This window comes from Epinephelus lanceolatus, chromosome 19 (assembly GCF_041903045.1).
Source record: "Epinephelus lanceolatus isolate andai-2023 chromosome 19, ASM4190304v1, whole genome shotgun sequence".
Taxonomy (NCBI): domain Eukaryota; kingdom Metazoa; phylum Chordata; class Actinopteri; order Perciformes; family Serranidae; genus Epinephelus; species Epinephelus lanceolatus.
This window is the reverse complement of record NC_135752.1, coordinates 14,577,482-14,603,657: the sequence shown is the minus strand read 5'-3', so window position 1 is coordinate 14,603,657 and position 26,176 is coordinate 14,577,482. Positions and strand designations below refer to the sequence as shown.

Genomic DNA, 26,176 nt, shown 5'->3' with positions numbered 1-26,176 from the left:
TGGGGCTTGCTAGGATAATATTGATGATATATAATTAATAATTATTATATATTATCATTATTATTATTATTTATATAGATATTAATTTATTAACTTACAAAAGAGGCAATTTATAAGTTCTCAATGCAACACGAGACAATTATGGATCTCCACAGGTGCCTAGTTATCTGTTTCCTAACCACAGAAAATATATTATCTTAGTCAAAGGGGTCAGTTTTTGAAAACCAGTACATATTGTGAAAAAGATCATTAAGAGTTACTGGTGTTTCAGACAGTTTTTCAAAATGATTTTGCTTTTGTCCCTTGGTGTACTTCATAGCATTCTGCCACCTTCTAAATCTTTATCATCACACAAATACCAACAGAATTTATTCTTTACACTTACATCAAGACATCAGAGCCTAAACGTAATGGACCAGAGTGTGTGATTTGGGGGGGTATACTGGCTGAAATTGAATAAAATGTAATAAGTATGTGTTCTTTAGTGTATTATCACCTGAAAATAAGGATTGTAGTGTTTTCATGACCTTAGAATATGCCATTAATATCTATATAGGCAGCTGGTCCTTGTCCATGGAGTCTACCACGTTTCTACAGTAGCCCACATCAGACAAACCGATCACTGGCTCTAGATAGGGGCATTCACATCTTTGCATTGACCACTGTAGTCAGCAGCTCCTCCACGACAAGAGCTTTACAAAAAGTTTCTATTTTTTTTGTGAGAAGCTGTTTTTTTTTCAGCCTTTTTGGCGGTTTAAATCAGCAGGTCCATTTGTTTTTGATTTGAGACCTCTGTAATTCAGCTCCGGGTAAACACCTTCTAACAATGAACACTGAAGCCCCCTAAGTAGGGGTTCATAATTGCAATCTGCAATCCTCACCACTAGGTGCCACTAAATCCTGTAAATTCAACACAACGCTCCTTTAAACCAGAACCTAACCACACAGACGCTAGTCTGGGGCCGTTAGTGGCCGTTTTGGTAAGGAACCGGAACCAGGGCGAGTGAGACAGGATCCGGAATTCGATAGATGCGCCTTTCCATCAAAATACAAGCACCAAGCTAATAAAAATGCCGTGAAACTTTTTAATTTAAAGAATATAATTTACAAGAAAAGCCCCAAGCCATTAAGTTAATCGATTTTCTTACCCCTCTCATCACCCCAAATTGATAGTGCGCCAGAATTTAAAGTTTTACTTTGGTGAACACTTTTACTTTGGTGAATTTGGTGAATTCCGGATCCGCTCTCTAGACTGGAACCAGAATCCAGACAAAATCCAGAGTGAATAGAATAGTGACGCGAGGCTACACAGACACAACACTTTATATTTGTGTGGACTTGTGTGGAAAGATGATTTACTGGTAAATGACTCACATTATAAACTTTACTTAATTTCATCACTACATTCTTTGTAGCTTCTACTTCCCTAAAATGAGTACCAGTCACAAACAAAAAGGCTTAAATGATGAAAAGACACACATTTACTGAAACTACTTTTATTTTTGTGTACACAAAAAAAAAACAGTATTAACAATCAATGTTTCGAAACAAGCTGACAACTACAAGAATAAGTGGTTATAGCAGTAACTATGATTTCAGAAAGTACAATCTGTTATCAAAGTATGGCACAAAGAAGGCCAGTGCACGGTCCATATGGCGCTTTCTGTGTTTTGGTGTTACCAAGGTAGCAAAATAATTTAACCTTTCTAACCACAAGACTAATATTGCGTAATACTGTTTTTGCATAAAAGATTGCTTTATCCATGCATTCACCCCCCTCATGAATTTATGACATTATGCACACATTGATTTCTTCTGTTTCATTAGGTTTACTTATTGTACATAACTGATTACATCAAACACAAGAAGTCAAATCAAATGAGGGAGCAGAAATCTCTAAATGAAACTTGTTTCAGCTTCTTTGCTACTGTCTGATAAATTCATCGCTGATTATAACAGTGCATGTGATGACAAAGTGGTATGATGTAGCTCATTCACGCTTAAAATGTTACATCTATGAATAAGCACAGAAATAAAAGCTGGGCACAGCACAGTTCAAATGCAGTCATTCTGCAGCATATTCTAAATTACATTAAATGGCACTTGAAATCTAATATTTCATACAACAATTTACTGTTCAAGCAAAGCGTTTTTCAAAGTGCACTTTGACCCTGCTGGCAGATATGACCTATAAAAACATCTAGCAGTTTTACGCTCAGCTTTGTTTGGTATCTGTAAGAAAACAACATTTAAGAGTAGATTTATTGGTATGACAAGGCTCTATTTTCACAGAATATGTGAAAATGATTAAAGGCAAAACAAATTCAGTAACTGCGATTCTTTTAAAGGCACAACTTCATATTGGACCTTAATGAGTTTTGAGTTGTAATGGCTGGATACCTGAAATGAAGTCTTTCATAAACATGGATAAAAAGGTTTTGTAGTCAGCAGCACCAACAATACTAGTAAGGCCTATAACAACAGCATCAAAAAGCATATCTTGAAATGATAATAGGCTGAATTATATTTATATGCCAGCATTAGTTAGTGTAAGCAGTTATACAGGGCAAAAATACTGTCAACACATAAATTCAGTACTGTATGAATCATTGTTTCAACTTTCAACCATAAAATCCTGTCACTTTCAGGGCTTTAGATGGCTGATGAAAGTGTGGCTCACTATGGCACTAGAAGACAACTGTGAAGCTCTAACTCAACATGTTTCCTCATTCAAACATTTCTACATTAACATTTACAAAAAAATGAGAAGGATTTCTTATTTTACAAAAATTAAAGTATCCAAAATATACAGCGTTTTCTCTGATATCCATTCCCATCATACACTGAGAGGAATGTAAGCAGTTCAACACATCTTACACTGTATATATACAAAAATATGCTCTGAAGATTTCTCAGATGCAGTGATAATGATGTGCACAGACACCCCTCTGCATACAGTGCATGAGTAGAAAAATAATGAGCCATGACAATGTTTTGTAACATTTAGTTTAGGATTAAATGCAAATGAAACATAGTAATACTGAACTGATTTAAATGTCTTCACAAGGAGAAGACTTGCTGTGTGTTTTGCTCCTCTCCCCTGCTTTAATGGCCCCCCTGAGAGTAACACATATCTTAAAAACTCAGTTTATGAACTTGATTACCCTGGTCCCAAATCATCCTCTATGCCCTGTCACATAGTCAGTAACTAAAATCTGAAGGCACAATCTAGGCAAACAGAGAATGAGATGAGGCCACAGTGCTAAAATCAAATTTATCCCACACCTGAGGTTTAAAGGGTGTGTTTTGTTTGTTTAAGCCTGCCACAAAGTGTGCTCTTTGCAGCTTCCAGCAACTGATTGAACCAAACAGCAAGAACTAGCCCTTGAGGCACAGTGTTTTCTAATGATTTATACTCTTTCTGGCATGCTAGACAGTGTGCTAGACATGGACTTTAGGTAGCTCTCCATGGATAAAAGTAAGTACATACAGTACAGCATTTTTGCGAACATGTCCCCCTCCTCTACCCCTCAACCCCCCACCCCACAGAGATTTCCAGTCATAAAGGAGATATTGAAAATTTTCTATCTCTCTCCTGAAAATCCAAAGCCCTATTTGTAATTCTGAAACCCCTTCTAGCTATTCCCTCCCTGCTCAAGCTTGTGGGTCCCCTTTAGGTGTCAAACCAATGTAGGTTCCATTCTGAGGATCGTCCTTTTCCTTGTCACTGACTGGAGAGTAGGAAGTGTCCTCGTCATTGGAAGTCTGTAGTGGAAGAGTGTGGATATTAAATTAAAAAAAATTTAAAACTCATTTTAAAAAGTCTGCAGGAACCCTGTCAACATAACACGGGGTGAGTAACTAATATAGAAATTGTCATTTTGTGGGTGAAGTATTCCTTCAAATAGACATTTAGTATTACTAACTTATGTTAATGTGTTAAAACCAGACAAGTGTACTTCATAGCACCAGAATTATTTCAGGCAGGGTGAATGTCATCGAACCACATAATGAGAAATGAGATTAAAGATGCATCCAGACAATAAGTCCTGTATATAGTAAGACAGAAGTTTAAATAAAGCAAACACAACATAGAAAACCAAACAAAGCAGCAAAATAACCATAAAGACTTACAGCATAGAGAGGCTTGGTAAACACAGTGCGCTTAACTTCATTCTGCACAGAGACACAGTGATAAACACATGCACAGTGCAATTAGTGTGTGGTTAAGCAACTTAACAAATTACCCAAAAATTAAGCCAAATTACTTATAAAGCAAGGAAAATGTAAGCTGTTAGGATAAAATCCAGTAAGAAGTGATGTCATACCTTCTGTTTGTGGGCCCTGACCAGAAGGATGATCAAGACCAGGAGCATAATGGCTCCAAGTCCCACAATAATGAGCGGGAAGTTGGACACTACAGTGACAATCAGCAGCAGCTTATGCACTCTCGCCGCAGACGCATCATCAATCACCACATTCTGTGTATTAAAAGACAGAAAAAATAAATTATGGAGAGAAGACTTTGTATATTACTAGTGACTGCTTTAGCGCTTTGTTTATAACACATTGTAGCTGTGATGCGTGTTGTTCCCTACACATAGAACGAAGGGGGTTCTTACTGCAACGCTACATTTTCAATTTGGCAATCATCAAAAACAACAGGATTTCTTCAGTATTTCTTACCTCGTTGAGGAACATGACGGGAAAGACGGTCTCATTCAAGCCTCTAGTTTTCCTGTCGCAAACACAATGTAAGAGTGTGAGCCAGTCATATGTGGTGCAGATACTAAGACATCGGTTTTATAGGACAATAAGATAAGCAAATACTCACGGGAATCCAGAGACTCTGCTCATCAAGATGTTTACCTGTGCTCTCTTGTTTGCACGTACAATCACTCCAGTGGTCTGCAAGCAAAAAATAAAATATAGTGATTGTGATGACATAATAAAATCTGTGATACTGTCTGAGGAGTGTAGTGGGGACGTTCTTCTTCTGTACTGCTACTGTACTACTGTACTACTACAAATATGCCACTAGGTGGTGTAGCACGCACATCTTGATGCACCGTGGCATTCCTTTTAACACAGTTCAATGAAATGCTTTGCTCCTACATATTTCCATGGCAACCAGCAAAGATAACTGCAGAGTAAAAAGTGCATTTGAGGCTGATGAACTGCAGCCTGGTGGCTCACCGGGTTAAGGTCCAGGAACGTTTGGTGGTGCTCTCTTTTAGGGGACATTCCTCCAATGGCAGCCGCGAATTTATCTTCTCCCAGGTAAAAATGTGGAAAGGAGGCGACCACTGGGGCACCTATGTGAGGAGACGACAGGATTCAGAGGAGAAACAATAAAGAAAGACAACAATAAGTTGAGCAAAGCTACAGTTATTGATGTACAGTATATCTTCACTGTAAATCTTTACTGTAAATGAATGAGTCAGAGTAAAAGAAGTTCTCTGTTCTCTGATTTATTCGGTGGAGTAAATGTTAACTAGGACAAATTGTGTGCTTCCCCATCTCTAACCAAAGTTTATTGAGACTTGAAACAAAATTATGACAACAGGCCTTTGAGTTGCCACGTCTCCAAATTATCTTGGGGTGAACTGTCCATTTACAGTACGTAGTTATCAGTCTTTTCTAATTAATACACTATTTTGTGCAGCAATGACCTCTAAAGTCAGATCTGCTCTGTAAAGGAAATCTGCAGCACAAGTATACTCATGTAGGATCTTGTTCAAAACAATGTATCTGTGTACAGCATCATGATAATGTGACATAAAAGCCTGTCATCATTCCTGACACAAAGGTTAAGTAGGTAATCAAAATAGCAGCATAGACAACAACATTCAAATGTCCATGTTTGATGCAAATGCAAACAGGGAACATCTGGGAAGAGTCCTTGAGAGAAGGTGAGCTGATATGACCTAACGTCTGCTGCAGGACATGCAGAATGTTACTTAGGGTCAATTTTTCGGAAGAAAATAAACAATAGGTACACAAATGGACCACAACCAAGAGCTGTATCTGATATACAGATAAAGAATCTTGTTACTCGTGCTAAGTTCCTTCCTCATATTGTTAACAGGGGACACCCATTCCTACAATATCGCCTTGGTCCAGATAAGAAATGCACGGCCAAGTACAACATTCCACCTGTGCAATGTTGGACAAAGTCATTCTGTCTGTGCCTTGGCAGCGACAACAGTCAGACGGTGGCGCACTTAGTGGTGCTGATCAAGTGGGGCAGAGGTGACAGTTTTCCTGTCCCTGTGTTTGGCAACACACGTTTGACAAAAACACTGGACACCCACAGTCACCTGAGAGGCTGTTCACGTGACAACCCACAAGGTCAATGTAGCGCAACCACACACACACACATATTCGTATTGGTATACTTATGAGTGCTGCCTAATCACTGTGTGCACTGCTCAAAACCTGACCCCAAACTTCACCCTGTGTACATTCCTTTAAATCCCAGTAGAATGAAACCCCTGTTGCCCGCCACACTATGTTTGTACCATGACCTCAAAGAGCTTTGATGTTTGTTTTTTAATTGGGCTATCATGTTTGCTTAACATTAATGTGCATGGCAGCTATTAGTTTCCTTTCATCTCAGTACGCTATAAAAATAATTCTTGCAAACACTTACCTGTCACAGCAAATAACATCATGCCTGCTTTTCTGTCTTTGTCAGCAATATTCATATTGTTTTGCAGAGGCAGTGTGCGTGTACTGTATCAAATCATTTCTGATCATTTTAGTATCAACATGCCGAAACTTGTAACCGGTTTCAAAGAGTTATTCTAACACAAGTGAACATCACGTCTTCTTTTTGTTGTGGTAAAGTTATTGTGTGAGGTAATACATTTAAAAGCAGATCAATTTGATACAGTACAAGCACACCGCTTACTGCAAAACAATATGAATGACTTTGACAAAGAGAGGAAAAACAGACGTGATGTTATCTGCAAGATGATTGTCATAATAAGTAATGAAATGCCTCAAAGGTAATAAAAATGCATAAAAAACAAACATGGGGTATTATTTATAGTTGAGGCGTAAAGCATGTTATAACACTGCTATTGTTCTTTCACTGGGAGTGATAGTAGTTAAGAAAAAAATTTGAGCAGGGAACACAGAGGCTACAAGGTAACGCCTGGTCATATTCAAGGCCAGAATCAGGTGACAGGGCTTACCGCCCCCTCAGCTACTGGGTCGGTCATGGTCAGATGGTGCCTGAGGTGTGGAGAGGGCTGGGGAGCTGTGTCACATGGGTCATTTAGAGGTTATTAGTGCTGGTGATAGTAGGAAAACAAAAGAGGGGCTTGACTGATATATAAATTACAACATGTGGAAATCAGAAAAAACAGGCAAAAAAAATCCAAAATCATGGCTTTCAAAGTAAAGGTTTGTCTTTACTAGAAAGGTCAGAGGGTACGTTCAGCAGCTAACTAAGGACAGAGTTGTGGGCGCAGAATGTAATACTCTGAGGCGGGCATTTGAACGTGCAGAGTGTAGGCGAGAAAACACCCTGCACAAGCTGACACTTACCTTTCCGACAGGGACTGACTTTAAGAAGGCCAGTTCCCAGGCACTCTTGTGGGGTGACACAGAAACCCTCATTGGCTGGGTTCTCCTCTTTGCTGGCTAAAACAGAGCGCGGCGGTGTGAAGCGGTATGCTGGGATTCCTTTCACCTCAACGTCTTTCTCAAACTCCATGTGGATGGACCTGGAGAGTAAAGCAAGAACATTACAGGACACGATGAAACAAAATCAATTTTCTCTGCCTCTGTGTCTTTCCATTCTATTGCTCAGAGTTTTTATACAGGTTACAGCCTGAATATTAGCATTCTCACTAAGGACTGTAGAAAAACTGTGTTAGCGAATTTCACAATAAAAACTGTCACTAAACCCTTTCCAAAAGCACAACTGTCAGAAACACTATGCATACAATAGGAATATAAACAGAATACTATAGTGATTTCTTCACAGAGCAATAAAAACAGCTCTATAGAATCACTGTAATAATATTTCTACATGCATGCCTGGTCCCTTAATTTTAAAACCATTTCCACGTAGGTGCACACATGCACTTCTGAATGCTCTCTGCTGAGTCTCAATTCAACAAATGCCATTAGTTCATTAAAAAGTCATGTAACAAAAGTGGTTTGCTGCACAGAATGATAAAATAAATAAGTGCACACTCTGCTGGCTGCTGCTCCACATGTTTGTCAACTGTTCAATTAAGATTTTACCTGCCTATTGGGAGCTTTAACACCTGTTCACAAGCAAACATGACCTGAAACTCAATTCTCCTCTCCTCTTAAAAAATAACAATAAAAAAATGACTTATGACTTTCAATTTCAAGGGAAAAGCTGGAGGATGCTTATTGACTTTCGCCTTATGCTGAAATCCTTTTCTTTCATTCTAAACACAAAGAGGAAATAATGCTGTATTGTGGTGTGGACCTTATTTTGTGCTGGGAGTGGAGGAATAAATCTTTATCTGTGTTTTAACGTTGGCTGTGTTTTTACAGCTCTGGGGGGGAATTGCGTTCCTGTGAGCAGTTCATCCTCATTCTATGTATCTGCAGCTCTTTTCTATCTAGGGAATCCCGATGATTCTCAGTGAGAACAAAGGAGTCCATACAGTGTCTGCCAACTGGCCGGGAGGATGCAGCCCTTCGCTTCTCAGCCCACCAATTGTGCAACAATACTGTAAAGACCTTTCCCTTGACCTTTGTGAGAGAAGCCATGCAAAAAGCCTTATGTGTTTCCTCACTAGGACAGGACTGTGAAAGCCTCTGCCTTGTACCGGTGGCCATGAGAGACTGTTACAGTGTGAATTAATTTCAGATAAACTATGCTGACATTTGCTTCTTCTGTATCTGAATCCCCCCAATGTGTGCGGGCCAAAGTTTGATGAAATGTCGTGAGATACTTGTATTGTAGGTGCAAAAACATTTAAAGGGAATGGAGCAAGGAGAGATGGGGGAATGTACTTATAGTGGTACTTCAGTGAAAAAGTACTAATTGTATAATCAGTAATATCTACCATAATTAAATCTCCACCAGCTGGACCGACCTTCTCATTTTACAGCTAAACAGTACATTAAAATAGGTTAATATGAAAACATTTGACGTGAGAAATAGGCAATGCAGTAACAGAGTCTTGATTTACATTTGATCAGCGCTGCCTACTTTGACAGTTTGACCACAGTTCACAAGCAGTGATTGACATGATTGACAGCAGTGTTAGGCCCCTACCACACAGAAGGTGTTTTGCAGGTTCCAAAACGTGAGGTGCGCCACACTGCCTTTTTTTAAAAACTGAATGCCACTAGTGGAAAAAAAAAAAAAAACATTTGCTGCGCCTTTTTATTGTTGCCAGGAAACCATAGACTCACCTCCTTATTCTAACCTTCCCGCGTGATCAATCTGCCTTTTTTTTTTAGATATTTGACAACAATTAGTATCTAGATCTTAAAATGTTCAGGCAGAGGGTACTTGCTCTAGCTCTGGTTGAGGGTGAGAGGCTGTCAGCAAATAGTTTGCTGGGGACAGGGAAGCGGAGATCTGTGTGGGTACATGAGACCCTAAAAAAGAGGGTGGATCACAGGGAGTACCGCCAGTTGGTCCAGGAGCTTCACCTCCATGATGGCTGTTTGCAGGCATATCTAAGGATGACTCAGGGCCAGTTTGACAACCTGCTGTCTGTTGTCGGGCCACATAGCTCAGGGTGTTCAGCAACAATTACTACCAGTTTCTCCACTGTTGTTTATTAATTGTAAACTTCTTGTCGTGACCACCACAGAAGGAAAGAAAGAGATAACGTGGGGCTTTTTTCTGCTTTAAGTTAAAGGTTTTTTCATATCGGAGTTCAGAGCGCTTCAGCAAAAAACGCCAGGTGCCTAGACCACAGAAACGTTAAAAACAATTACAAAAGGCGCCTCCAGCTGCTAAATCGCTTTCTGTATGATCAGGGCCTTAGAGACTCCTCAGCTCTGATTGGTTGTTTTCGTTTATGTGTAGTAAGGCCATTAGAAAAGCTACAAGGCAATAGAGAAGGCAGAGGAATATGATTTTTTTCAAAGGTTAGCTGTCTCATTTAGTATACAGACAGATTCAGCAAATATGAAAAAGTTTTATTTTCTAATAAAAGTACAGCTTTAGGTGTTTCTAATCTGCGTCATGTTTTGTTTTTTACTGATATTTTTTGTTTTTGCATATCCTTGGTCCCATGCTGGGTTTAATCTTTGTCTTCTGATTTGGTTTGCTTCTTTTTTTTTGTTTGGTAAATATTTGGAAAAGTGGTTGTTTATGTCAGAATCTATTTAAAATCACATCAAGTCTTAAAATATAAAGGGATCATAGCTAGAGGAAAGATTAACATGTGGCAGACGGCAACTTGGTATTTAAACAATGACACCTGCTTGCCATTCATCAAAATATTGAGGTGTCTGTGGTTCAGCTGTCAGTTACTCGACCAAGGCAGACAACCCTGCCAGGTCACAGACACTTACAGGTGCAGATCAGTCCCAGATGTCATTAACTAAACACGCTTTAACACAAAGTGTTGTCGAGCTACTCTTACAGGAACTTAAGCCTGAAAACACATGAATCAAAGAGTGCATGTGAAGATGAACATGTATAACATAATGGAACATTTCCTCTTCGCATTATGGTAACAAAAGTACGGGAAACAGGGAGGGATCCTTCCCTTCACTGACAATAGCACAGACAGGCGTGATGAAGCCGCCAGGCAATGAATAAGTAGGTGAGAGTGTAAACATTTGGGAGAGGGGTTTTTGACATGCTTCCAATCAGAGTCAAAGGTACAACCATGCCACTCCAACAGATTCTTTCCACACTCAACAAAAAGGGGTAGATGTCTGCAGCAACGCAGGGGTCTTTTTAGGTCGAGGTTATTTTCTAACTTAGAAGTTCTCATCATCAGCAAGGCACAGTTCAAGGCGTAGTATTTGCAAAATCAGTAATCCCAGGGCACTACTTATTACTTAGTCACAGTGTGAGAGGATTTAACATCCTGCAAGCAAGATTCTCCAGAAATCTGACTGTTACTTGTGAGTATTAGTAATCAACATGTCTGGCAAACATTTCTGAGAAGTAAGATGAAAAGTTGGCAAGATGCATACAGCCCATTTTATGCGGAAAGCATAATTAAAGTTATTTGTTCCAGCTGGTCAAGAATAGAAACAACTTTTCTTTCCCAATGCTGAGAATACCCAATACTCGTCAACAATTATAAAATGCTTTAAGGAGTTTTTTTCTCAGGGTTTCTTTAATCTCACTCCCACGATTTGCCTTCCCCTTCCTCACTCACCCTTACATCCCCATTACCCTCCAGGCCAACATTCCTCTCCATGTAGGCCTGTCCATTAAGGGTTTCCTGGAAACTGACATATAAGTCTTTCAGAAAGCACACACAGTATAGCCAGTAAAGCCTTGGTGAGAAAAACAGAAGTCACCTGTTGTGCGGCTTGTAAGTGATCAGGATGTTATGATAACAATCCATGGGATCCCAGGCCTGGGAACATTATTTCCATACTAGATATAAAAGCCTGCGTCCTGCTGTGAAGTGAGTTGAGTCCAGCATTATGAGGCCAGGTCATGTGCCAGAAATAGACATGGCTTCATCATGACCACACCATCCGCAGGTAAAATATCAGGGACACTAGGGTCCACTAGGACAAATGGGAGGATGCAAATCCCTGTTACGGTCAGATTACTTTAGTGATGTAATACAACTAAATCTTTGTTCTTGAGTCAGATGAATATCAGCCTTATATCTAACTCACAACAAGAGTTCATAGCCATGCTAGCAGATCTCTGAAGCTGTACTCACTCCAAATCATTTAGAGACTCCCAGTCAACTGAAATTCTTCGAGTCAAGCAGGTGTTTTTTTTTTGGGTTAGTCAGTGTTTCTGGGGACGTTCAGCCGTCAGCATTCCTTGCCACGCTGCTGTTTACTATATTACGTACTGTCACTCCCTGCTAAACCCCATTCAAACAGGACCAGTGGTGCTAAATGCTAATATCAGAATTCTAACATGCTAACAGTGACGATGCTAACATGCTGATTTAGCAGCACTTGCACTTAAACAGCACCCTTCTAGTCATCGGACCACTCAAAGCACTTCTTACACTACCAGTCACATTCACCCATTGATTGCTGAGACTACCATACAGGGTGCCACCTGCTACTCAGTTTTTTGAACAGCCATTGGGAGTAATTTGAGGTTCAGTATCTTGCACAAGGATATTGGACTTGGAGGAGCTGGGGAATGAACCGCTGATCTTCTGATTGGTGAACAACCCATTCTACCTCTGAACCACAGCTGCCTAACATTTAGCATGTTCACTTTTGCTAGTGAGCGACAAACACAAAGTGCAGCTATGGCTGATGGAGATGTCATTACTTTAAAATTTTGACGTGCTGGTAGTGCTGGAGGAAAGTTCTCAAGATCACAAAAGTCATAAGGATTCATCTTCTGGGCACCATATCTGAAACAAATTTCACGGGAATCCATCGGATGGATTTTAAATATTTCAGGCTGGAGCAAAGTGGTGGATCGAGCAAGCTGCCATCCAGAGAGCCATGCTAGCGTGGCTAAAAACAGGTTAATACTGCTGCTGTAATAGTTATGTAACACTGCACTCAGAAAAAAAAATACTATAGCAATGGCCAATGATGTAGTGAAAGTGATTTACATATTTGTGGCCCACATGGGAGCAGTACGCTGCATACCTGCATAAGTCCGGAGTGAAGATGTAAATACGTTCATTCTTCTCCAGCAGGGGATGGAAAGCACTTCCATCTGATCCATTGATGCTGTTGCTTTGGTTAGACGTCCAGAAGGACAGTTGGCTGCAAAACAACACATCATCACAAACATGAGTATTTCATATATCAGAGATCAAGAGAACATTGATGCAATTTAAACAAGTACAATGTTCATACAGAGGGTATTTCTGTGGGCACTGGTGGAATGTGGAAAATGTCTGCTGCCTGCAAAGTGACTAAAAATGTTTTTCGAACTGAGGCAGCATGCCTATACAATTTACTTTGCTTTACTATTTTTTTTTTCTTGGACAAACACAGAACAAAAAAAACATTTTGGTTCTTTTTGGCTTGACATGCTGTTTTCAAAAACCCTACTTTCAATGTCAACACATCTCCATCTTAATGACAATAAATTACAATGAAACGTTTTATGATCAAACATGATTTATCTGAGAATTGATAAGAGTTCTCTCCCAGGAGTAAGGAGCGTAATTAGAGACTGTGCTGGGGCAATAAAATGGGATAAGAAAGGTCACTAAAAAGCCAGAGGCATTCTGAGTTTCAGGATGTCCTGTCCAGTGCTCTGGACTGTGGGCAACAACCCAGACAACAGGCAAACAGACAGACAGACAGACAGACAGACAGAGAGACAGACAGAGAGACAGCGGTCCCTTATGACTGGCAAAAAGCAGCACATTTGAGAAACTTTTCAAACCCAAAGGTTACCCAATGAAGTTTCATGAGAGTGGATGAAGAAAGAGAGAGAGTGTGTGTTTGTGTGAGACTGCAACAGTGCTACCTTTGCCCTTTCCATGTTTCAACGCGGCCATAATCCAAGTAGTTCTGCTCCCCAGTGTGGTAGACAAATTCCCCGTCATTGCTTCCATTTTTCTAAATAGATCAATTTTAAAAAGAAGATTTAAATAAATAAAATGTGCTCATGTCTTAAAAAACACTCAACCTCTTAACATAGAAAACACCTGTTACAGTGATCTTTAGGGTTGACTGGATTTCACGGAGAAATTAAAGAAAAACGAATTAACAGATCTTCCTTTTCTTAAGCCATAAACAAAAACCATCTAAGATTCATCAGCTTTAATCATCTGTAGAGCTGTACATGCCTTGTACATGAGGCCAAAGACCTTCTCCACGTCAGGATTGGAGGGAGCGATGCGGGCCAGCAAAGGATCTTCGTAGCCCCACAGCAATTCATCCACCGTGCGAGTAGTGAAGAGACCGCTCCCCAAAGAGTTCATCCAGATGGACACCATGGAGGACTTGAAGAAACTCCCTTTCACCTTGTTCATAACAGCCTGTAGACAGGCAGTGGGAGTGGGGCAGAGTGGAGAGGAGATGTAAAAGAATGCAGGATGAGGTGGTGGGCATTGAGGGGGGACTGAGGAACCAAAGTGCAGAGGAAAGCCAAAGAACACACGCTTCACTTTCCCCTACTTGGAGTTCCACTTTCCACCCCTTGTCTAAGACCTTTACTTCATGACTCACCCAAGCAGGGATGTTGACCGTGGTGATGTTATCCACAGCTGGGTCACCCACAGACTTCTCTCTCAGGAACACAAAGCTTTTGGTGTTGTATGCAGACACCTTCTTGCCATCTTCCACCATGCTCACATTGTCTTTATACCTGTACTCCCTGGGCAAACACAAGAAAACATACTTTTCATTAAGCTCTCTAGAATTGCTCCTGTTACAAATGAGCATCACAGACGAGTTAAAAACTCAAATTGCATTGCACATGCATTTACGTTAACATATCAGTGTCATCACATGAGTGCTTCCTTTTAATACAACATCTGTTTAAGATGAGGTAACCTGAACGGTTACACAGAGTGGCACGAGCAGATTATTTAAATATGCACTGTGACCATTTTTCGTGACTCAGCAGTGAACCTTGATATTTATTTAAGGGTTTCAGTGTGTGCATTAATAGTTGTTCAAAATGACTAATCTACTCAACGTTTCTTATCAGGATATCACATGACATACCAGACAGGATGTGAAGAAACATAGTCAGATCGTGGTGGTAATTGTACAAACAGCCAACCTTCCTGGGTTGTTTTTTCATGCTTTTGAATATGTAATTAAAATAAGAGTGACTAAGTACACCACAAGAGGATGCAGAGAAGTAGAAGCTGATGTCCCTTTTTCAGTTTACACACATGCACATTTCAACAGCAACTCTGCCTTGCAGAACCTATGTTTCTGGTATGTGGTTTGGCTGGTGCAGTCTGAATGTTGAGACAAGAGCAATTACAGTGCAAGAACCCACAGAGTCAATAAACTCAACACACAGAAACAGCAACAGTCTGCTTAGAGATTTTACATGAATGGTTGGTGGTGATGACGCGTTACAAAAATAACACGTTACAGTAATATATTACGTTTCAGCAGTAACAGAGTAATATAACACCTTACCATCATGATTTCGGGTAATATCATCACATTTACAATACCTCGTAACACCTAACCACCAGAAAAAACATCCCTGATGGTTGTTGTGTGTTGTCATGTCATTTTACGCTACATCATAGGCCTAGAAAGGTGTACATGTGACCGGCACATTTGGGACTGTGCGTTATCGTGTTCAGTGAGTTTCCATTAATACACCAGCAACATCTAAAATGTATGTATTCTACTTTTGCTTTTACTTTTCTAAGGCTACCTGAAAGCAGCGGGGATAAGGAGCTGACCTCTGGTTTGTTTTTTCCTCATCCCAATGATCGGCACATCTGGGTGATGTTAGTATATGTTGGATGTGTTTCCACTCACATCCTCTACAACTGCAGAGCAACACCAGCACACCGTCTGTTCTTATGCATAACTCTCTCCGGTGCTGCTGTAGCTGACCGGCACACAGACCTCCAGCTCCGGTGTATTAATTTGCACTCCTCATAGTGACTTAACCACATGCCATTCCGTTTGTTTTGCTAACCTCAATATTTGTTTACTGTGTTTTATACTAGGGCCTATAAATAATTATCAACATCTTGACATCATGCCTGACCCTCCCTGTGTCCAAGGCTATTCATTTATTTTAAAAGGTCTAGGCTATTTAATTGTTTTATATCATCACTTGAATATTAATATAAGCAGGGGATTTTAATACAAAGTGGTAACCACAGTATGTGAATTAGAGCTGTGAGATATGATGATATATATCGTGTGATGAGAGAAAAATGTTTTGTTTCATATTTTGCTCTATCGTTTATATTGTTTTGACGCAGATTACACTTTTTACGGCAATATTGGAGTCTGTCCATCTTTTGCACGGATTACATTTGATCTTTTTATTCATTGGATTAAAATGTGCTATATCGTGATATGTTTCGTTATCGGGATATGAAATGACCTATATCGTGATATGAGATTTTGGTCGCCCAGCCCTAATGTGAATGCATGATGGGTCAGACCTGTGCAGCACTGGATTTGAAATGAACTGTAATAAACTGGAGCCTCTGTGCTTTGACTACCTGCTGTGAAACAACATGACCCTCATCAATTTAAAATGCCTGTTCATTCTTCTAAGGTGATTTTGGTGACATTAACACAAAAGTGTTGTAATTATTAACTAAATACTCTACACAGAGAGTAATATTGTGTAGTAACCAATTACTTTAAATAAAGGTAAATTGTAATATGGAATTTATTACATTTTGAGAGCAATTTTCCCAACACTGGTGGTCTCTGTAACACACTTCAATTTGGTCTCGAAAGTAGAAAGAACACATCCTATTTTTCTACACTGGATGTTTTTAAGGATTTTATTTAAAGATTTTTAATTGCTTTTACATTCAACACAGTAAGGATGAATATAGTGCCAGAGTACCTGGTGGACCTATATGCAGGTCTACAAGCAGAAACCACCTCCTACACATATAACAACAAATATTTGACAACATGACTTTTTGGCAGCCCATGTGTCCTATCCTACCTGTATGCGTAGGGTCCGACCTGATTGACCACTGGTTTGGCCCCTTCCCTGAGGAAGGCATCCACATTGGTCACATTGAAGAAGAAAAACTCCATGTAGACAGGAGGGGGAGGGGTTTTCCATGACTCAAACACACGGCTGCCCTCGACCAAAACAATCTCCTGTTGTGACAAAAAGTGCATATCTCAGTGAAGATATAAACATAGTTCATTCAGACACATGGATATGGTTGTGTTTTGTTTCTAATAAATGCAGAAACAGATTCACATAAAACATGCTACTGCTTTATATACGGTTTTTAAGAAGAGGTGTGTTTTCCTTCGATGTGGCTTTGAACTGGTAATGTATTTGCTGGAAAAAGTACAAAAAGTTTCGCAACAGCGAACATGTGTTTTGAATCTTTCCACAATCTGTCCGTAGTAAAAACAACCCAGAGAACAAAAACATCCTTGGGGGGGGGGGGGGGGGGGTCGTGGAGCAGAGCTGCTGTCTGAGCGTCAGACAACAGCTTTGGCTGCACACATGAATGGTATTGGGGAGACCCTTCCACAGCTCCATTGTCAGCTGTTGCCAATGACAACAGGCACTCAGGGAGAGCCGCTGACATATCATGTGATGCAGAGAGCTGGATGCCCACTTGTTGCGCAGGACTGTGACCTTAATGATCTGAGCTACATTCCTCAGGACTCAGCCTTATGTTGCGTTGGAAGTGCAGGACAGGCACAAACCTTTACTTTCCTGTTTCATTACACAGTATGAGAGAAAATTCTCAGAGCAGATGTCGTTGCCTCTGGACAAGGATAACCTGATTCGCTGCAGGAATCTTTTTAGGAATTGGAAAACACAGGGAGTGAGGGGAGAAGGAAGGGGGCGAGAGGATTAGTATTTCTTCTGACAACACATCAAGAGGAAATCTCGCTTTGGCCTAATTGTGTCAGCTTTGTATTAAAGTTAAAAGCAGGACTTCAGTATGAAATAAGCCCAAAAGAGCTGAACACATCAACAAGCCTCATTATTTCACAGGAGCACAGGCCCCCTCCTCCTTTGGGGTCCCTTGTTCAGAGACAAAAGTTTAGCTGAGTAGCCAAGGACAATAAAGCTGTCACCTTAGATTGAGGAAGGGAAAGCATGGTCTTTCTTTATCGTCTTTTCATCCTTTATGCTTTCATGCTTTATATGGTACCCCTCTCCCAGCATGCTACATGAAATTCCACATAGAAAACAGGAACAGAGAAACCCTCTTATCTCAGCATTTACCGCAGAAACTCCTACACCACTCCCTATTTGAAAACACATGTAGCAGGTGAATATACAAATACACTTAGTGCTAGTGCTTTGATGTCGAGGCAGGCAAATACAGACATGCACAACACTGGACACAGCAAGAAGCTATTCATTAAATCCTCCAGTGGTGGTGTACAAGGTTTGCATACTCTAAATGGGTTTGTCTCAGTAGGCGACACCTAACAGAGCTCTACCAGCTGAACTGAAGTCCAGCCCCGCTGTTACTGAACTCATCAAAATCATATTAAGGTCCATTCAGTTCATCATTGACCCAGTGGGCACCAACTGGCAACACTGAGGTGCTGCGGTGGTAGATCCCTGGTTTGCATGGGTACCAAAGGAAGGCAGTTTGATTACTGTGAAGATCTTAAAGAACATTAATTAAATTAATTCAAAGGTAATTAACAAAAGATATATTTCTTTAATCCATTGTATCTTGTGAACAATGTTCTGTGAACATATAACACATTTATTCATGTTCTATTGATGGTGATGACAGTCTGTTTGTTGGTCCATGGTGGTCACAGCTGAAATATTTTAACAGCTATTACATGGGGGGTGAACTTTGGTCCAGACACTCATGAAAGTCAGAATCGATCCTCCCCCAGTGCCACCATGAGGTCAACTTTTTTTTTACCTTCTGTGAAATTACTTGACAACCACAGGAGATAGCACCACCATCTGGTCAAAATGCTAGTTTGTCCAATACTTCATTTTATGACTATGAACTTGAAAGCTAATGGCATCTCTATCAGCCTCAGCTGTACTTTGTGTTTGGTGCTAATTAGCACATGTTAGCATACTAACACATTAAACAAAGATGGTGAATATGGTGAACATTACACCCGCTACACATCAGCATGTTAACATTGTCATTTTAAGCGTGTTAGCATGCTGACATTGCCATTTAGCTCAAAGTATTGCTATGCTTCAGTACAGCTTCACAGATTAGCTAGCATAGTTGTAGACTCTTAGTCTTGTTATTAACTTAAAGTAATTTAAGAAAAATGTTAAGGCCTTGGTGCAGAGCCATATATCTTAACAACCACTGGGTATGACCTTAATGAATTCTGGTAACACTGTCCCTAGAGCCTGTTTACAAATGACTTTGATGACCTTTGTTTTGCAGTCATGTGCTGTGGTCGACCACAAGTCATAGTTATGTCACATGACGCTGACATTTGGTGTGGATATTCATACTTCCAGGGGGCTAAAATAGTTTGACTTTAATGACCCCATGGCCCTTCTGCTAGTGGAACTGTCAAGATATACTACATTTTTATTTCCACTGGTAGTTTCAAATCATCTGTATGTTGTGTGGAGCACATCACCTTTTATAGGTAATACTTTTAAGGTCTGAATAAAAAGGCTGTATTTTTAAAGCTTGAATTCTTCAGGAAACCAAGCAGACTGCCAGCAAGGGGCTGCTGGCCCCTATGTCTAGTCTAGTCTATGCAAAATTACCAAATTCCTATTCAGGGACAAGTCATTTTTCACTGTCACCTCATCAGGAGTTCATTGCATAGTGACCCCGCTTGACTCACATGGAAGCTGAGGGGCTGCCAACCCAGCCGGTTTCCCAATAAACCAAGCAGTGTGAAAGAGGCTTAGCACACAAAGACAGTCTACTGCTGGGAGGGTATCCGTGGAATGAGATCCTTCACACTGATGCAACTGGGGTAAGGGGGTAATTTGATACTGCTAAAATAAATCATTCTGCCAAGCTAGTAGATAACCATGTGTGTCTGCATGTGAGCTCTATGCCTATGTGTCACACCCACGCATATTTCACTGAGTAAGATTCTTTTACATGCATATATGTCTGCCTGTTCATGTAATTTATACTCTCGAGGGGCAGAAACTTCCTCACCAAATCAACGCTTGGCTGATGTATTCTGTTTCTCTGCCTCTGCATGCATGGCCAAAAGATTTGAGAACATGAGAGGTAGCATTAATGTTTAAGATAAGATAGGATAAAATAAGATATGTATTTATTAGTCTCTTGGGGGGCAATTTGCATTGTAACATCAGCAAAGGGGAAAGTGCAAAACAAGGAACACCAGGAAAAACAAAAAGCAATATAGAATAAAAAAGTAAACAGTAAAAGAAATCAAGATATAACGGACAGATAACATGGCAGAATTCATATTTTTACACAAAGAAAGTGTATATATCACACAGTTTTGTATTTACTGATACTGCACATGAGTGATGATTGTCAGTTTTGGTTTGTGTGCTCTGTAGTATTGGTTGTAACATCTAACAGCAGCAGGGAGGTAGGACCTGCAGTATCTCTGCTTTCAAATGCTAAAAGTGAAGCAGCCTGTCATTGAGCAGCCACGTGCTGTCAGAAGCCCTTTCTACACTTCCTGTTCAAGGCGGTGTTGCATCATTATTCTGCATAAAAGGTACAATCGCAGCATAGGGGGACAGATTTATCTTGCCCTCAAGCCGGCAGCAGAGGTAGGAACAGCACCAAATCGATGTCTGTGTTAAAAGGACAACCGGCAGGATGGGAAAGGTGTGATGTTTTAACGTATTATGTGTGCAACCCACCAACAGTAGATTTAAAAAGCAGCTACCAGCAGTTAGCAGCTAACTCAAAGAAGAAGAACGTCAACCGAAAATGTCTGTAATGAGGTCAGGGAGCTTTTTACCCTTTCAAGCAGAGAATGAGATCAACTGCCATACAACAGGAACGGTGAATGACTGTTAATGCCATGTTTTGCTGTTGTTATTGTTTAGAAAGCACTGCATCATGCTATCATCATTACGCCAGTCACGCTTTGTTTGCATGCTGTCTAAAATCCCACACTGAAGCAGCATTGTTGCTGTGGTTTGGTTTTGTATAAAAAAAAGCAAAGGCTGCATAATGACTGTGGCCCTATCGCAGGATGTCTGTGAAAAAAGGGCTTGAGTATCCTGCATGGGCTGGGACGGGGAAGATAACTTAGTTGTCATTCTCCTTTCTCTCACCACCTCCACTTGATCGAGGGGGCATTCCAGGACAGAGCTGACCTTCTTAGCCAGTTTAAGTCTCTTCCTGTCGCTGTTAAGATGTGCTGACCAGCAGACCACAAAGATAGCTGATGCAAGCTGCAACTTCTGGACTGAAAAATGAAACCAAGATGGAAGTGCCAAAAGCTGTAATTCTTTGAATGGCCACTTGAGACTGGCTTCAGTAGCCAGTCAGTCCCCATAGACCCCCATGTTAAAATGCCCAGCTTTACAGCAGAAATAAACATGTTTACAGCCTGGTACAAAAAACAGTTTGGGTCTGCTTTGAGTGTCAGGCTATCTGCCAATAGCACCCTTGGCTTCTCAATCAGATCCACCTCTCGCTCATCCATAGCTTCACCCTCATACCCGAATATGGTCACCTTTGGCTCCAAAATACCCAGATGACAATGGCCATAATGCTGAACTCTATGCTTCAAAACGGCAGTTGACAAACCAGTGGGTGATGTCACAGTAGCTGCGTCCACTACTTTTACAGTCCATGGGCTGATGACATCAGAGTCCTAAAAGGTCCTCGGTATTGCAGGGAGTAGAAACGTTTCCTGATGGTTTGTGTTATTGTTCAAAGCGTGCACAGATGCTCTGTTCTTTCAGCATTGGATTGTGTTGTTAATGTGCTAACTGGCTAACTAGCGTCAAGACGGTCTTCCAGTTTCCCTTTTAGAATGACAGACTACCGCCATCTGCTGGTATGCAAGGGTATGTCTTCTTACGCAGGGGCAGAACACACGTGCTTTTTGGCTGTCGGTTTGGTGTGTTCATGTGAAACTTTTTTGGCCGTGACACAGCAACAAGAGGCAAAGCAGCAGGGGGCTCTCGTTGTCGATAATGCTACGATATCAGTTTGGTGTGTCCAGGCCTTTATACAGTGCATTCCAGGCCAGCTTATTTTTCAGGTGAATAAACTTCAACAGTACAACACTGTCTAGTTTGCAATCAAGTCAAAACTTTCCACGCTTAAAACGTGAAAAAAATACTCTTTGTTGTCTATGAATGTCATTCCAGGGTCATTAATGAGTCCTCTGCAGCAATGGCCAGAAACTGCACGTCATGTTCAGTTTACTCTGGCTCTGTAAGGTCAACGGTTGTCAATCTGGGCTAAAGTCTGCACGTATTATTACTTGGTAAACAGACCCTTACACAAACTCAAGACAAGAACTGGCACCAAGCTAGGTATAGAAAAAGCTCAAGTCTTCAAAATTCCTGCAGCTAAAACCTCTGCAATAATCATTTAAAACTACAAACTGTAACACATTTGAGCCATGTAAATTGGGACACCATGGTCAGGCCTCAAATTTACAACTAATTTTGAGGCATCTGTTGTACTGCCTTCTCAATTAAAATCACCAAGTTCAGGTAAATAAAAACCCAGATTAACTCACCAACTCCACATGACTCCAACCTCCCCCCGTTCTCTTGACCTCAGTAATTTTATGACCTGGTTACACCCAGGAGCATTCTTGTTTTGTGCTAAAGAGGCAGCAGTTACTGCACTTGGGCTTTCCTGAAAGGTCCATTAAGTATCTTCATAAACCACTGCATGAAGAGGTACTAACTTAGCCTAAACACTTGTAAAGCCCCACCAGAGGCTAAAGACTTTGGTGTAAACAGCATATTTTATCCCTCTAACTGACAAGCCTAAAAGTAAATATTGAACATGCAAATAAAGGTTAAACAAGTCTTAACTGACAGTGATGGGGATTTGTCTTTATTTCATCAATTACTCCAACAGCAGGTAAGTCCATTTTGTCCTTTTTTTCTGTTTTTGGTTGACCTCAGCTGTATAATAGCATTAATTCATTTACTGACTTAAAGACGTAAGCACACCTATGAGCAAACTAAACTACAAAGACGATAACTCATTTAGATTCAAAACCTCTATAGAAGTGTATGAAAGTCTAAAAATGTCTTTAAATTTCCAGCATTACAGCCAACTCCCATCACTGCACACCTTGTTAATATGTCTCCTCATAACCGTGAGAGTCAATACTACGCCTTTCTGATAAAAGCCATCTGATGCCTGTTATGAAAAAGCAGGTTTGATATGAAAATAAGGATGAAGGTGTGCCATGTGATAACATTGAATGTGGGCCAACGGTACTTTCACGTCTGCACTGTTATCAAAGTAAAGTGAACCTTCTGGGAATGCTTTGAACTTCACTGACTAACAGTCTGAAATATTGTAAATCCAAGAACTCTCCGAACTTAAAGCACTTATTGTTTGCAGGGAACTCAAGGGTTTAAAGCATGTTTACTGGTGCTGAGCAAATGCTTTCATGGATGCAACCAAACAGAACTGCAGCAGATGTTTGTGTTTAATGCTTGATAATAAGAGCATTTGTATTTGTGCTCCATTGACTTCTCCACTCTGGGATTGAAGATCAAAAATGTAAGATCACTGTAAGCAGCATATTAAACATGTTGAGCTGAAAAAGAGGAGTGTGTGAAGGAGGGTTGGGGGATTTTCCAACCAGCCACCATCAGCCCAACAACACTGCCGATATATTAGCACAGGTGTGTGCACGGCATGACACCAAGTAGGCCTATGTGACAATTCTGACATATCCATCAGCTTTAAAAATCAGTGATGAAATCACATCCTTCCACCCACAGACCATGCAATTGTGGTGCAATTGCAAAGTTGAAGCCCACAAATGAGAAAACTTTAAACTCTTCTTTTCCATTATCCTTACTTATGAACTTATGAAAACATGAGCACATGAAGAACATCTTCACAACTTTAAAAACATATACTGCAAACTAAGGCACAATTAAAAATTCACGAAAGACACTGCATGTCATACAACATTGTCTGGGGGACACCGTAAAACTGAGGAACATACTTGGCTAATGCTAGGTGTAATCAATAAAATCTTGCAATCAAAATGTTAGAACTAAAATGAACATTAGCCGAGTTTTATCCATGTTATGGATTCATACAGAGTGAGAGTGCAGTGGCAGTCTTACAACAAACACCTTAAACAAATGACTAATTTACAATTGGAGGTAAGACGATATGATTTACTTTAAAGTTAATCAACAGAAAATAAATCAAATTATTTTGATAACCGATTTATTGTTTGAGCCACTTATTGCAACAGTAACAAAAAAATTGCTGGTACCACCTTCTACAATATTAAAAACAATTTTTACTTTTTTTTTAAATTTTTATAATTGTTATCTCTACAGCACGAGATTTTGATATTGTACTGGTTTACATTTGTAGTCCGTTTGTAGCCCAAATAGTACTGACTAATTATGTTTGAACAGCAAGTAAACAGTCCATATGTAAAGACGGAACGCATTGGCCAAAATGCAATCTCAGAACCCATCAGGATATCATATGCAGTTATCTGTTAAGAGATTAGCCAAAATGATTGATTCACAGAAGAGGAAGTCTTGGCTAGGATATGTACTGACTACACCGGATCAGCCTGAAATATTGGCCCTTGCCCCCAGAGGCCAATGGGTTCCAAGACTGATATAACTGTAAAATGAATATCTTGGTGTTATGAGCAGTTGGTTGGACAAAACAGGTACCCTCGTTATTAACAGTGCAACAAGTTCTTTACATGTCACAATTATTTTATAGGATATTCTTCAGCTCATGCTTTTTTTCCCATCTCTAACTACGTGGGTATAGGAATCTCTCTGCGTGAGGGTTAGTCAATCAAGCCACTCCAGTGTGTAACGTGCAACCAGGCTGGTTTAATTCAAACTTATTTTTTTTATTATGTGCTGATTTGCTCTCAGCAGCTGACTCAGCTTTTGTGAGGTGTTGAAAATACTAACCAATTACCAAGAACAAGCATTGCTGACCCAGCCTTTACTTCTTCTAAACTGTGGAATTTCCCTTTAAACCATTACTTCATAATAACTAGTATTGAAGGCAGAAACATACATCACTGGGACCTCTGACAGGAAAAGTCTCTCTGGGAAAAGTCTTTAAAAACACATTGCATGCTTATGGCAAGGGAACTCTGACTGAAACTAATCTAACTGTGGGGGAAGAGAAAGTGCTGATTGCACAGTGCAGGGCACTGAACCAATAATAACCCAAACTCCACCACCTCAAGGAGCTTGAGCTGTTTATTAGAGCCACTCCTTCTGGGAGGCAACACACTACCCATGACTGTCCACTGTAACACATGCAAGTCACGACAACAGACTCCAATGATAAGAGGAACCATAATACATGATAATAACCAGACAAGCAGAACTCATACCAAAGTTTGGTCTGCTGCAGAACTGGGTTTAAAATGCGCACATTTTAGCATATTTTAACCATAATGGTGCTGAATTCTGCACCCGGTTTCTGGTGTGATCCCATCAATCTGTAATCTGATTACTCTTAGCGTTAGAAAGTATGGAGTAAATACAGTCAAACAATGTAATGAACCCTTAATCTTCTCTAGGTTGCAAACAGAGGAGGGTTTGTAGGTGGGTTAGGAACACACAGTATAATCCCATCATTGTCACAATGTTTTTAATCAGACTCTACTTGTACTGTGGGCTACACAGCAGACCATTCAGAGCACAACATGCATGAAATCATGAAATGCTAACGTGCTTTATAAAGTTCTGAGGATGAATGTGTGTTTTTACCTTTTTGAGGCGGTTGTGCATCACCGTCCGAAACACATGACCCAAGATTAAACCAATCCCAGAGACAAGCAGGACAGCGCAGATGAGCCCAACCAGGCAGATCGCACATGATCTTCGTGTCATGTTTGCAGGTGCCGGTTAACACAGCAAGCTGCGCCCAAGACGCTTCCTGAGGGTGAATGAATACGTTAACTTCCGTTACTTTGAGCTGGTTTGTCTACGCAACACATAAAAAGTTTTCCTGACTGCACAGGCTGTGATAGGAGAGCTCCAATCTTGCCTTGCCCCTTTTTAATGTTGAAGGAACTGGGTTGTCCACTCAAGCCGAAGAGAGAAACCAAGTAACGGTTGGAGATGTTAAGTTTGTCCTCGCGGGTTTCCAAGTTACAAAGAGCTGCGGGGAAGCCTGCTTGGTTAATAATGAAGCGGTTCACTTTGGCAACCACGAGGGGCCCTGAATCTGTCCGAAGTGGCGACCCAAATGCGCTTTGAATGAAAAAAAAGTGCCAC

General features: G+C 40.4%; 1 protein-coding gene across 3 annotated transcripts; it reads right to left on the bottom strand.

Annotated features, from left to right (window-relative positions):
- Positions 1-1,480: 1,480 nt before the first annotated feature.
- scarb2b (scavenger receptor class B, member 2b) lies at positions 1,481-26,176 on the bottom strand. Of its 3 annotated transcripts, XM_033647098.2 has the most exons (14): positions 25,947-26,176; positions 25,667-25,835; positions 16,760-16,920; positions 14,314-14,461; positions 13,932-14,123; positions 13,610-13,701; positions 12,775-12,894; positions 7,555-7,733; positions 5,197-5,315; positions 4,835-4,908; positions 4,687-4,738; positions 4,329-4,481; positions 4,135-4,176; positions 1,481-3,765 (listed from the first exon to the last, which is right to left on the bottom strand). In XM_033647098.2, the coding sequence occupies exons 2-14, from the start codon at positions 25,787-25,789 to the stop codon at positions 3,655-3,657; spliced, it is 1,566 nt and encodes a 521-aa protein (XP_033502989.2). In that variant the 5' UTR covers positions 25,790-25,835; positions 25,947-26,176; the 3' UTR covers positions 1,481-3,654. The 3 variants fall into 3 exon arrangements, with proteins under 3 accessions (XP_033502989.2, XP_033502988.2, XP_033502990.2); XM_033647097.2 differs by having other exon boundaries at positions 25,667-26,176; XM_033647099.2 differs by lacking the exon at positions 4,135-4,176 and having other exon boundaries at positions 25,667-26,175.